Source organism: Eutrema salsugineum, unplaced genomic scaffold, assembly GCF_000478725.1.
Source record: "Eutrema salsugineum unplaced genomic scaffold, Eutsalg1_0 scaffold_10, whole genome shotgun sequence".
Lineage (NCBI taxonomy): Eukaryota > Viridiplantae > Streptophyta > Magnoliopsida > Brassicales > Brassicaceae > Eutrema > Eutrema salsugineum.
The window spans coordinates 9,875,287-9,887,717 of record NW_006256908.1 but is presented as its reverse complement, the minus strand read 5'-3'; the positions used below and the strand labels follow the sequence as shown (position 1 = coordinate 9,887,717).

General features: G+C 36.5%; 4 protein-coding genes across 5 annotated transcripts; 3 read left to right on the top strand and 1 right to left on the bottom strand.

The window, feature by feature from the left end:
• Positions 1–1,007: 1,007 nt before the first annotated feature.
• LOC18027027 (annexin D4) lies at positions 1,008–3,251 on the top strand. Its single transcript, XM_006411035.2, has 6 exons — positions 1,008–1,101; positions 1,234–1,409; positions 2,051–2,269; positions 2,344–2,565; positions 2,662–2,733; positions 2,823–3,251. Exons 1-6 carry the CDS (start codon positions 1,056–1,058, stop codon positions 3,033–3,035), a joined length of 948 nt encoding a protein of 315 aa, XP_006411098.1. The 5' UTR covers positions 1,008–1,055; the 3' UTR covers positions 3,036–3,251.
• Positions 3,252–3,489: 238 nt separating this feature from the next.
• Positions 3,490–5,332, top strand: LOC18027025 (haloacid dehalogenase-like hydrolase domain-containing protein Sgpp). Of its 2 annotated transcripts, none has more exons than XM_006411033.2 (4): positions 3,490–3,640; positions 4,095–4,209; positions 4,341–4,492; positions 4,595–5,332. In XM_006411033.2, exons 1-4 carry the CDS (start codon positions 3,606–3,608, stop codon positions 5,040–5,042), a joined length of 750 nt encoding a protein of 249 aa, XP_006411096.1. In that variant the 5' UTR covers positions 3,490–3,605; the 3' UTR covers positions 5,043–5,332. The 2 variants fall into 2 exon arrangements, with proteins under 2 accessions (XP_006411096.1, XP_006411097.1); XM_006411034.2 differs by having other exon boundaries at positions 3,535–3,640; positions 4,092–4,209.
• Positions 5,333–5,823: 491 nt separating this feature from the next.
• On the top strand, positions 5,824–7,824 carry LOC18027026 (peptidyl-prolyl cis-trans isomerase CYP22). The gene is made up of 7 exons (XM_006411031.2): positions 5,824–6,153; positions 6,257–6,280; positions 6,563–6,650; positions 6,739–6,831; positions 6,996–7,028; positions 7,256–7,312; positions 7,552–7,824. Exons 1-7 carry the CDS (start codon positions 5,951–5,953, stop codon positions 7,660–7,662), a joined length of 609 nt encoding a protein of 202 aa, XP_006411094.1. The 5' UTR covers positions 5,824–5,950; the 3' UTR covers positions 7,663–7,824.
• Positions 7,825–8,067: 243 nt separating this feature from the next.
• LOC18027024 (65-kDa microtubule-associated protein 5) lies at positions 8,068–11,993 on the bottom strand. Its single transcript, XM_024148195.1, has 11 exons — positions 11,768–11,993; positions 10,956–11,159; positions 10,631–10,873; positions 10,330–10,545; positions 10,003–10,158; positions 9,738–9,897; positions 9,437–9,588; positions 9,095–9,182; positions 8,587–8,660; positions 8,435–8,509; positions 8,068–8,330 (listed from the first exon to the last, which is right to left on the bottom strand). The coding sequence occupies exons 1-11, from the start codon at positions 11,816–11,818 to the stop codon at positions 8,085–8,087; spliced, it is 1,665 nt and encodes a 554-aa protein (XP_024003963.1). The 5' UTR covers positions 11,819–11,993; the 3' UTR covers positions 8,068–8,084.
• Positions 11,994–12,431: the final 438 nt, after the last annotated feature.

Here is a 12,431-nt window from a genome sequence, read left to right as displayed (position 1 = left end):
TTATTTATTATTTAAATGGATATGGACCATAATGAGAATGCATTAATTTAAGAGAAGGTGAGATATGCTGTGTGCTTTGCCATGCATGATCTTCGAACCTTTTGATAATTTTATTTTTCGTAACATGTGTTTATATATGATATATGAACTCTGCAAGATATATACTCCATTATTTTATTTTTCTCATAATCGTTTTTCGATAGTTAAAATATAACAAACCAAGCCAGCTCATGAATGCTAGGTCTGAGCACCCTTTTCTGATTCAATATACAGAACCTTTGTATATCAAAACCTTTACAACTTAATTATGTTGGATAAAAAAAAGTTCATTAACCACTCATTTTTAAAAATGGTTTAACAAATTAAAAAGATATGATACGGGAATCATCGTGTCATCTGTTTTTCATTGTAATTCTTATTTAATATTCGTTTAAGATTGAGTGAGATCTCAAGTACGTTTGACTTTTACTAGTCTTTTATTGATTATTTGTTGTGATTTGACATACACATGCATCTTCATTAATCCTACACATCATATCCTAGATCGTCTGCTACAGTACCTGTACAAATTAAAAAAGATTAGGCCACACCCAATATATCGAGAAGATTATATATCTGAAAACTGTTTTAAAAAGAAAACTCTTCTTCTTTCCCGGAACCCTGTTTTGTATATAGATATGATGATACTTAATTAAGTGCATTTTATATGATGGTCAAACTTAATAAATTGCAGTTAAACAAAACAGTAAGTTTTAATTTGTCTCGGACTACTGTAATTCCTTTTACATATGAAACAGTTGTTAAAAGATGCAGTGAATGTCATGTGCGTTACTTCTTGTTACAACAATGTCCCTAGCGTTTGTCTTAAATCTGAACACAGACTTTTAAATAAGGGATAACATATTGATGTACCGAAAGCACCCTTGTTTCCCTCCGTAAACCACAACATTACCCTTACTAATCTGCATCGTATAAAAATGACTTGTCTCTCTTAAGCTCTCGGCATAAACCAAAGTAAAGCAGAAAAAAAGAAGAAGCTAAAACAGCAAAGAAAAATGGCTCAAACTATGGATTTGGAAGCTATCACTGAAGCAATCTCAGGTAATTACAAAAATTAATCTTAGTACAATGATACTATCTTGGTAAATCAGTGAATAATGTAAGTTGTTTTATTATGAAGCCAAAATATAATTTTCGATTTGATATTGAGAAAAACAAAAACAAAAATTATAGGAATGGGAGTTGATGAGAAAGCATTGATAAGTACACTGGGGAATTCGCACAAAGATCATCGGAGATTGTTTAGAAAAGCAAGCAAAAGTTACTTTGTGGAAGATGAGGAAAGAGCTTTTGAGAAATGCCATGATCAGTTCGTCAAACATCTCAAGCTTGAGTTCTCTCGCTTCAATGTCAGTTTCTTCATTTTTACATCTTTCCTTCTTTTATTTTCTGGCTTTTCTATTTATCCAGTATGTCCTTAAAATTTTATTACTATCTATTGGCTAAACTTATTAGTACATAGCTAAATACTTTTTTTTTTCCTTTTCAATATATCTACTTGTTTTACCCAATAACAAATTTTTTTTTACCTGATCAAAAGTGAGGAAAAAACCATTTATTACAGTTTTTAAAAAACTTTTTTTCTAAAACTAAAACTGCTGAATTTTCTTAAAATTAAAGTAATTAATACATAAATTAGTTAACAATTGGGTTACTATTATCCCTTTTTATTGATTGAATTCTGTTATGTAATTAATTAGTGTGTGACTGGTTAGAGATGTAGCTCTAATTTGTTAATTAATGAATAACAGTCCTATACTCTTAAGATTCAAGAACTTTGATCAACTATGTAAAATTTTATTGGTTTTGATCTCAAAATTAATCGGGAGTGAATGGTGGATTTAAACGCATATCTTGTTATATTAGTGTGGGTCCTTTCACATTTCTGAGGATCCTAACACACTCCTTAAGAAAAAGAAAAAAAACAAAGAAGTAAACCAGTGATATTCTACTCGATGGAAATGATGAAAGTTTGGTATGTAATGTGTAGAACGCGGTGGTTATGTGGTCGATGCATCCATGGGAGAGAGACGCAAGACTGGTGAAGAAAGCACTGAAGAAAGGAGATGAATCTTACAACCTCATCGTGGAGGTCTCATGCACGCGCTCTTCTGAGGATCTCCTTGGAGCACGCAAAGCTTATCACTCACTCTTCGACCAATCCATGGAAGAAGACATTGCCTCTCACATCCACGGCTCTCATCGCAAGGTCAGTGCATTCTTACTTAACCTACACGCAACTCTCACCCATTCTTTTTTCTCACTCACTGTTCTCTGTGGCAGCTGCTTGTGGGGCTCGTGAGTGCTTACAGATACGAAGGGACCAAGGTCAAGGAAGATTCCGCAAAATCTGATGCTAAGATTCTGGCCGAGGCACTGGCTTCTTCCGGTGAGGAAGCCATGGAGAAGGATGAGGTTATTAGGATTCTGAGCACAAGAAGCAAACTTCATCTCCAACATCTTCACAAACACTTTAATCAAATCAAAGGCTCTGATCTTCTTGGGGTAACATATATATGACTGCTCACTTCTTATGTAGTATATAACCCCCATGTTTTGATTCATATGTAAATCAAGAAAATCTTGTAATTTGATCGACAGGGTGTATCTGAGTCTTCGCTCCTCAATGACGCATTGCTCTGTTTGCTCAAACCCTCAGTGTATTTCAGCAAGGTAGTAAAACAAATCCAAAGAGTTAATTAACATTTCTTTGCTAACAAGGCAAGAGTTAACATTAGGTATCTTTTATTATATGGTTCTAGGTTTTGAATGCGTCATTGAACAAAGACGCGGACAAGGGTACCAAGAAATGGTTGACAAGAGTTTTAGTTACGAGAGCGGATCATGGTGAGATGAAGGAGATCGCAGAAGAGTATAATCAGCTCTATGGTGAGACTTTGGCACAAACAATCCAAGAGAAGATTAAAGGGAACTACAGAGATTTCTTGCTCACGCTACTATCCAAATCGAATTGATTTCGGTTGATAAAAGTATTCCGAATATTTCGTTATCGAACGATTTGATTTCCTTTTGGTTTTATCTTTCTACACCAAGATTTGCAATTCTCTTTACCATTTTGTTCCATCTTGTAATAAAGACTTATGTCGTTGGTGACATGATTCAAGAAGACAAGAGACTGTCATGTTAAACTCAATTTTGGTGCCTTATTCACAATTCCAGTATACGAAAAATGAGTTTTTTGTGATCCATGAGTACCACTTTTTATCGGACAACAAATTGTTACTCGAAAATATGCCCAATATCAAGTTTCAATATTAATTGCGACCGAATCTCATCTCTAAACCGGGTAGAGGTATATGATTCCCGGTTTACAGCTTTTGCAAGTTTTAAAGAGAGGAAACAAAAGCCGCCACGTGGTGAAGTAAAGTCCAGCGAATCTTCCTCTGCCGCACCAATTAGATTCCATTTGGTTCTCTTTTGTGTACATTTTTCTTTTGACAAATCTCTGAAAACCATTTGGTATTGTTTCTTCTCGTTTTTGCAATCGCAGATCCGTTTCTTTTTCTTTCTCCATTTCCATCACAATGAATGGCTTCTCTGATCTTAACCCTTCTGAAAGGTACGCTTTTGTGATCACGTCTTTTCATTTTCTTAACGCTGCTTTTAATCTCTTCTATATTTGTTCTTCCTCTGGGTAATTATCGAGTCTCAGCTTCCATTTTCCATCTTGCTCTACGTTTCTACGATTTTGTCTAGTTTTTTTTTTTTGTTATAACACTGCGGTTTCTTGCAAGTGTCTGGGTCTCCAAGATCAATGGAACTCGTAGCTATCACAATACTTCTCCTAAATTTCTAAAATTTGTAAAACACAAAACTGAAGCTTAATGATGGGCATGAAATGGTGCTAATCATTTCTGCAAATTTTTCGATTTCTGGGGTTGATCTCTAATCCGTGTCGATTATGGTATCCAAAGTTTGATCCTTTTGATGCAATATCATGGGCGAATTTTTTTCTGCGGATTTTGATCTCTGTCTTCTTACTGTTCAACTCTTTTACATTTGTTGTGAAGCAGCAAACCATCGCTTTCACATCTTGCTCCTTTAGAAGCCATTCTGTTTGATGTTGATGGAACACTCTGTGATTCAGATCCTATCCACCTTATTGCCTTTCAGGAACTGCTTCAAGAGGTCAATTCCTTTTTGATTCAATTTCACATGAATTATGAATACTTAAGAAAAATTGTGAATATATGCTTTTGAATACTACTCTCTCTCTCAAGTTCTTATGTCAAAATTTTGCTTCTTGTATCGATTCACAGATTGGTTTTAACAATGGTGTCCCAATCGACGAGAAATTCTTTATCCAGAATATTGCTGGAAAACACAACTCTGAAATTGCTCTAGCTCTGTTTCCTGATGATGTTTCAAGAGGACTACAATTCTGTGAGGAAAAAGAAGCTCTTTATCGCAAGTCAGTGATATTCGTTTCTAGTATTTTCTCTTCTTAAATTTCACAAAACGTGTTTCAGGTCTGAGTTAATCTGGAGTAACTTTTGTTTTTCTTATTGATTAGACTTGTTGCAGAAAAGGTTAAGCCACTTGATGGGCTTATAAAACTGACCAAATGGATCGAGGACCGTGGCTTGAAACGAGCTGCTGTTACAAACGCTCCAAAAGAAAACGCAGAGCTCATGATATCGAAACTTGGCCTGACTGATTTCTTCCAGGCAGTGATTCTTGGCTCTGAATGTGAATATCCCAAACCACACCCGGGGCCTTACTTGAAGGCTCTTGAAGTGCTTAACGTGTCAAAGGATCACACTTTAGTGTTTGAGGACTCGGTCTCTGGGATAAAAGCTGGAGTTGCAGCTGGAATGCCAGTGATTGGACTAACTACAGGTAATCCAGCAAGCCTGCTTATGCAAGCAAAACCCGCTTTTCTCATTGAGAACTACGCTGATCCAAAACTGTGGGCTGTGTTGGAAGAACTCGATAACAAGGGGAGTCCTCAAAAGCCTTGAAGAAATGAATGAGGAGCTTGTCTTTGCCTCACTTGTCTAGCTCATGGTGCTCATACACTCGTGAGCAGCCTCTGGAGTTACTTTTTTTATCTTACGTTGATTATTGGTGATTATTCTTTCGGTGTTTATGACAATGGAAGCTTTTGAGTAGATGACTCATACAAGCACAATACTAAGTTTGAATCTCTACAATACAAACACAAACCAAGAGAAACTATATGGCAAATGCTCATATTGTAACTTGCTTTCACTGATTGTCTGATTGTTGTTATAAAACGTTTTTTTTCATATCCAAATATATTCACAAGCCAATATATTCTCTTAAAGTAAGTAAAACATTTCTTTTTTGGTACGAGGCAATTGAAGATATATGATCAATAGGGTTAGCAGTTTGTAGAATTGCGGCATTCTAGAGCATTATCTTATCTAATCCTAAGACACAACTAAGTGATGAATGAGATAGTCGCAATCAATCTTTGTTCCTCTTAGAAATTTTCATGAAATGTCAAAATATATATCGACATATTACATATACACGATGGGCGGTTATTAGGATTACAAGGTTTATCGTGAGTCGGATAGTTGCCTTGCATTTCTCGGAGGTAAATTTGCAAAAAATAGAAAAGTTCGAGAATCTCTTGCAATGTTCTCCAAAGTTCCAGGATTTTCTTGCAATTTGCTCCACTTAAATTCTAGGCCCAAGTATAGACCAAAAAAATATTCTAAAGCCCAAGTAGGTGCGAATGTAAGCCCAAAAACATAGAAAGAACAGCTTTCTCGCTCCCCCAATGTTTAGGCGTCGGAAAACTGAGAGAGCAAAGAATCTCGATCATAGAGCAGAGAGAGCACAGAGAAAGGAGAGAAGCTTTTTGCTCGAAGTCGAGAGAAGAAGAAACGTTTGAGTTCCGATGAGTTCCGGAGGAGGAATCGTCGCTGCACCAACAGCAGCAGCTCCTTCAAGCGGCGGTGGAAACGTGGAGTGGCACGTCCGACCACAGAACCCTAAAAACCCTGTCGTTTTCTTCGACGTCTCTATTGGTGGCATCCCCGCCGGTCGTATTAAGATGGAGCTCTTCGCCGACATTGCCCCCAAAACCGCTGAAAACTTCAGGTCATGATTCCTCTCTCTCTTCTTCTTCTTCTCTATGACTCTATCTCCTTTTCTTCTGAGCTGATTCTGATTCCAAGAAAATCCTTCTATTTTCAAATTTCAGGCAGTTTTGTACTGGTGAACACAGGTATATTCGATCTTCTGAGCTGTTTTTTTTTTCCGTCTAAACTTAATATTTCTGTGGCGTGTCCTTGAGTGATTTATGAGGTTTTAGAGCTTTGTGATTCAGAAAGATAGGCAAATTTTCATAGAGTCTTACCCTCGCTGCTTCCGTCTACAGATTGTATTGTTATACATATTTTCTTGTTTAGACTATTTAAGAGAGAGATGAGTGGACAATTTATTAATATTCTGCTACTTACTCTTAATCTTCTTAATTTGTTTGGTTCCGCTTTGGTGGTAATTGCAGAAAGGCTGGAAAGCCTCTTGGCTACAAAGAATGTCAGTTTCACAGGGTCATCAAGGATTTTATGATTCAGAGTGGTGATTTTCTAAAGGTTTAGTGACCTTTACATCTAGATTAAGCTTCTGTTCTTCTTTAAAGTTTTTAATTAGTTAACAGTTATCTTGTTATTGAGTCTGCAGAATGATGGTAGTGGATGCATGTCAATTTATGGCCACAAGTTCGACGATGAAAATTTTACTGCCAAACATACTGGGCCAGGACTGCTCTCGATGGTATGCAAGTGGCCTTTCTGAATTAAGAACATGGATCATAAATTTGTCTACCCTCCTTTCATTGCAGTGAATATAATGAATCACTTCCCCTTAAACTGTTCTTTATTCAGCGTCGATACTTTGTCTTTGATATAATACTCATGACTCTCATTCTTTTGTTGCAGGCAAATAGTGGGCCAAACACGAATGGATGCCAGGTAATTTTCGTCTCATTACAATGGCCTTGTTTACTTAAGAAGCGAGACAAAATTACAAAAATTGTGGATAATTGAGCGTGTGATACCTTCTGTTTTGGCTATGATTCTAAACTACTGTAATAGATAATCTTAAAGGGTTAAAAAAAAGAAGTAAGATATTTTAGTAGCTGGTTGGGCAAATATTGTTTTCATTTAGGCTATAATTATCTTTGCTCTTTGCATTGCAGTTCTTCATCAGTTGTGCAAAATGCGACTGGCTTGACAACAAGCATGTTGTCTTTGGGGTATGTCCTCTTTTTTTTTTACATACACGTATTGCATGATTGGACCGTGAAGCTTTTCAATTTTCTTCCATTAAATTTCTTAGTTCTCCCTTTGTGGTGATAACTGAGAGTGTCTGATATAAAAAACCTTAAAAGCCACACATAGTTGAGGAAGAGACATTGAGTCATGAACCGTTAAGCACACATAATCTGTACTAGTATTGTTAGGACTCATTACAAATTCTTCTTGTGATGTACAGAAAGTGCTTGGTGAGGGTTTATTGGTGATGCGGAAGATTGAGAACGTGGCTGTTGGACCCAACAACCGGCCTAAGCTTGCCGTTGTAATTACAGAGTGTGGGGAGATGTGAAATGTTTAACCATATACTTTCTCACCCAAAACACTCCTTAAAGAACTTTTCTGCTGAAGGAGGAATGTAGTGAGAGCCCAAAGCTTATTAGTTGTAAACCTTTTACGCATTGTGACAAAGCTAAATCCCAATATGGGTTTTAAAACTATTTTTATCACCTTTAGATTATCACTTGGTTGTCATCATTTCGACATTTCCTAAAGCAAAGCCTCTTGTAAACTTTGGGTTAGAAATCAAAAATTTGTGAGTGAAATGAGTCACTTTACATTCATAGTTACCAATATCTGTAAAACTTCATTAGCAAAGGAAAAGCATAAACCAAAAGAGAATCCATAAAAAGAAACACAAGTCTCAGCACATCAAATATGTAATTGCTGTAGCTTATCTAAAACCCTAACCCCCACTTTTTGAGTAATCTATCATCAATCATCTTTCTGAAGAGCAACATAGTTCAATGGTATTGCGGCATTGCCTCTTCCGCTTTCTCTAAAATCTTTGCCAGCAGAAATAGCAGAACGTCCAGGTGTATTCCCAATCCGTCGACCAATTGGAGTTTTTGTCACATTGTCTGTGTTAAGACTCTGTCCCAATGGCTTCTTCTTTGCGGACTTCGAACCATACTTTGCTTCTTTCTCTGTAGCAAGCTGACCTTGTAGGCGTTTCTGCTCCTGTTTATGCACCAAAAAAAAAAAACGCAAACGAAAAGCTTTGTCTTGTTATCTCAACAACACTGTGATTGTCTACAAATCCATGTTTTTTCTAACACACATACTCGGAATTGACGCTTTTCCTCCTCTCTTTGTGCACGCAAAACAATGTCCTCTTGCAGTATTTCCAACAACCGGTGCTGGAATCAAGAAGGCATAAATCGTATAAGCTGAATCAAACCATACAAGAGTATTGAGTAAATTTACAGTTAGTTACCTTATCACATAAGAAGGGGACTCCTCTTTCTTTTTCCCAGCCCTTCACTTTGGTGGTCAGACCATCGATCATCGCTTAGAAAATAAACACAAGAGGGTTAATATCATCTTTTAGCCTGATCAGTTTTACAACAGAATTTGTGTAAACATCAACAAAATTTTAAGGATGAGTAAAAGCATCACTAGGAAGTAGGAAGTCTTAAAAACTTTACTCGATTTGAAAAAGGTACTGTTACTAACACTCTATTTACCCTAGTAAATGCGAGGAAAGCATTATAAATTCTACTCATCTAAAAATGAGTTTTCGAGGGTTGGCTGGAACCAGTGGACGGGTTACAGAGTTAAAGACCCCAAATCCTCTTGTTGAACTGCTAAAAACTTGGTATGCGATAAAAGAGAAAATAAGTATCTTGGAATGAAACTAATCCAACGGGAATTGTTTCCAGACAGCATCATATTAAAGTCAGACTTACTTGCATTAACCAAGTAATGCACGTATAAAGACTCACCAGGAATTTTGCTGATAAGGCTCCTAGCTTTCTCTGCGCGTTTTAAATTTTTGTGCGCTCCTCTTACAGCAGTGAAGCGATTTTCATCCTGTTATGGAAGCAAAAAAGAAGAAATAATCTTAACATATATATACAAAGTTAGTCTGTAGGGAGCTCACACAAATCTCTAACATCAAAATTATTATAGAAAAACTCTCTGGAGATAAGATACTCTCTAATAGTTTTAGGCTAATAACTCTCTATTTTCATTAGATAAATGCTGACAATCAGCTCCAAGGTCCACAGATCTTCTCTTGTCCTATTTTCATAAAAGAGAACTTTAAAACACAATGTGGTATTCACCTTTTCATAATCATCAAGCCATTTTTCTTCCTCCTTTGCGTGCCTCCACTTATCAACTTTGTCTAAAATCTCCTTTCTGGTTAAAGCTTCCTCCTTTGCCTTCTCGATCTGACTATCTATGCTTGCAAGAATATCTGACAGATCACCATCACCTGCAAAGGAAAACATTGTCACTGCACACCAGATGAAAGAGAGCTTCTTAAATCATATGTTAATTGCGTCACTAACTTAACAAGATGCACTGCCAAACTGAAGTACTTAATTAGTTAGTCGACCAACTCAAAAAGAATTTGTATGGTACCAGAATCAATGAGTTCAACAAGACTCTGTTTTGCAGCATCGCTATTGACATCCATATGAACCTCTCTGCAGATTTCTTCTAGCTCACACTGCCTCTTAAACACCAATTCCTTCATTTTGCTGGACTTCAGGGCATTCAGTCTTTTCACTTCATCTTCAGCCTATGACAAAATATTAGACTTACGAAAAAGTTAGATACATGAGTCAGACAAATCAGAATAGATAAATATGATATGTAACTAAAGAAAAAAATATCATGACATTACCTCCCGGACATTGTCCAGACCAAGGCATCCTTTTTTTAAGGCATCACCAGCTGGAACAGATAGTAAACTACTGATATTGTCAAATCTTCTCCTCTCTTCCATAGGCGTTTCCATTAGGTTCCACAGCTCTTGCATGGTTCTTCCCAAACCTTGTAGCTGAAATAAATAAGAATCTCAAGGTATCAATTTGTACTCGTGACTTCATTTCCGTGAAAATGGTACCAGGTTAAATTAGAGACTACCAAGTACCAACTAAAAGGTGCAGTTCCTAATTTGAATGCTATCGTGAGAAATCATCTACATACATACTAAGTCAACAAAGATTACCTTAAGCAGCCTCTGATGCTTCTCCTTCTCCAGAGACTCTACAAGTTCTGTTAATCTAGCAAGAGTGTCATTACTAATGCTTTTCGAATGAGCCTTTGAAAACTCGTTCAAGCTTTTATGGACGTTACTCAAGGCCTTCAGGAAATCAAATGACATGATCTCTGACAACTCATGGACGGCATTGATATAAGAGTTTACTTTCTGCAGACGAATAGCCTGAAATTGAAATAAAAATGATAAGAACATAACCACAAACTCTTTGAAACAAATACTCAACGTGTATTTATAACTATAAGAACACCTTTTCTTTGCAAAGATCCTGCAGATGTGCTCTAAGTTCATCCAACTTTCTTTGTGTTAAGTCGCTTTCATCAATTTCTGGACCAGAGCTAACAGGATAATCATTCCCCGCAATGTTAGAAGAAATCTCAGCTACCTGTGTCAGTGTCTCGGAAAATTCTTTCCATCTTAGATCCTTTTTCATCAGCAGGTCTTCCAGTACAGGCTTTACAGTGGATATCTGCTCCTTCAAAGAGCCTTCTTTCTTCTCAACCAGAAATAATAACATTCATAAGAAAAAATATATATGCAATCTATGAAACAAAGTGATGCTAAGAGTACCATACCCTTGAAAGCGAAACTTGTTCACCAAGTGCAGACATGAGGCTGGCAATTTCAGCTTCAGCTTGAGCTAACGATCGTTGTAACTCAGCTTTGTACTTGCGAGTTTTCGCAACCTTTTTATTGTATATATCCAGACATTCCTGCTCAAGTTCTAGCAGCATCTTGTCTCTCTCATTGTAACTTTCACCAATTTCATCCCATATTATCTACATCAGAATAAACAATGAAAAACTGTGTAAATATCCTCCTCAAGTAAAGTACAAGTAAGAAACAATGGAAGCATACATGTTCAGTTCCACAAGACAAGAGATTCGCAACAGTCACCAGTAGCAGTATTTTAATCCCGATTTCAATTACTGATCAAATATGAACTATAGCCAGAGAGTTGATTCAAAAACTAGTTCTAAGAACGAGGCCAACTAAGAATTTCAACATATGAAAAGCCAATCTAAAACAAATTACGGTACAAATCCTTCACAACGAAACGTAAAAACTGTAATCAAATGTGGTTGCCGAGGCTTAATTCGGGAATTCAAAGTCGAGCTACGAAAAAGTTAACAAGATAGAAGCGAGAACGAATTGAAACAGTGGCCTAGAAATGAGTCTAACAGATGGTGACCACAAGCATGAACCCTAGGAAAACAACATTGATATTTCAATTGCGTTAACGAAATGAATCGCTGAATCACTAGAAAAGCAGATCAAAGGAGATTAAGATAAAATCGCACTCGCCGGAAATCAAAGGAGTGAGAACTCGAAATAATCGTGGAGAGATGAATAAGCTACGGAGAAAAGCGAGGAAACTGAGGAGAACCTGCAACTCTTGAAGAAGGGAAGTGCAAGTGGTGGTTGACGAAGGATGCATTTTCTTCCGCCGCCGGTGCCGACTAACAAATTTGACGGTGCTTGGAAACCCTAAGGCTTATCTGGTTTAAACGTGAAGATCCCGAGGGATTTCGTTTGAAGGAAGAGAGCAAATGTCGATTTTGGAAAGAAGGTTTTGGCGGTTAATTAGAATTTTGTATCCCTCTCGAAATTTGTGCACGGGAAGTCCAAATGTTTCAGTCTATTTTTTTTAATTTCTTTTAAGAGGATATCTAAAAAATAGCCAAACTTGATAAGTTTAAAAGTAAAGCATGTAAGTTAGTATAAAATCTCTATTGCAAATGCATTTAATTTTTTTTTTGGGTTTAGTGAATTTTATGTGAATTTATATATTAGTTCAGACGGTTGTCTAGAGAAGGTACTTTAATCACGTATATATTGTTAATAATATTGATGATTTTTTTTTTGTTTGAACCTTACATTGATGGTTTTCTTACTCATGATTTATATATCACACATAAATATTTGTTTGCTGTTAAAAAAAACATTACAGCAATTTTTAGCAAATACACGAAAACTCGTAAAATTATTCTAACATTAATCCATGTGTTGGTGGTGGTTGATAATCGTGATCTCATAGTGTGTAAATTTGC

What these genes read in the sequence shown, in the direction of transcription:
- LOC18027027 (XM_006411035.2), top strand. Translation starts at nt 1,056, where the DNA reads ATGGCTCAAACTATGGATTTGGAAGCTATCACTGAAGCAATCTCAG. An exon ending in TATCACTGAAGCAATCTCAG is followed by an intron (nt 1,102 to 1,233) that starts GTAATTACAAAA and finishes CAAAAATTATAG; the next exon opens with GAATGGGAGTTGATGAGAAA. An exon ending in TCCACGGCTCTCATCGCAAG is followed by an intron (nt 2,270 to 2,343) that starts GTCAGTGCATTC and finishes TCTCTGTGGCAG; the next exon opens with CTGCTTGTGGGGCTCGTGAG.
- LOC18027025 (XM_006411034.2), top strand. Translation starts at nt 3,606, where the DNA reads ATGAATGGCTTCTCTGATCTTAACCCTTCTGAAAG. An exon ending in TTCAGGAACTGCTTCAAGAG is followed by an intron (nt 4,210 to 4,340) that starts GTCAATTCCTTT and finishes ATCGATTCACAG; the next exon opens with ATTGGTTTTAACAATGGTGT. An exon ending in AAAGAAGCTCTTTATCGCAA is followed by an intron (nt 4,493 to 4,594) that starts GTCAGTGATATT and finishes CTTATTGATTAG; the next exon opens with ACTTGTTGCAGAAAAGGTTA.
- LOC18027026 (XM_006411031.2), top strand. Translation starts at nt 5,951, where the DNA reads ATGAGTTCCGGAGGAGGAATCGTCGCTGCACCAACAGCAGCAGCTCCT. An exon ending in AAAACCGCTGAAAACTTCAG is followed by an intron (nt 6,154 to 6,256) that starts GTCATGATTCCT and finishes TTCAAATTTCAG; the next exon opens with GCAGTTTTGTACTGGTGAAC. An exon ending in AGAGTGGTGATTTTCTAAAG is followed by an intron (nt 6,651 to 6,738) that starts GTTTAGTGACCT and finishes TTGAGTCTGCAG; the next exon opens with AATGATGGTAGTGGATGCAT.
- LOC18027024 (XM_024148195.1), bottom strand. Translation starts at nt 11,818, where the DNA reads ATGCATCCTTCGTCAACCACCACTTGCACTTCCCTTCTTCAAGAGTTG. An exon ending in AGGATCTTTGCAAAGAAAAG is followed by an intron (nt 10,546 to 10,630) that starts GTGTTCTTATAG and finishes TTTCAATTTCAG; the next exon opens with GCTATTCGTCTGCAGAAAGT. An exon ending in GGCTTGATGATTATGAAAAG is followed by an intron (nt 9,183 to 9,436) that starts GTGAATACCACA and finishes CTTCCATAACAG; the next exon opens with GATGAAAATCGCTTCACTGC.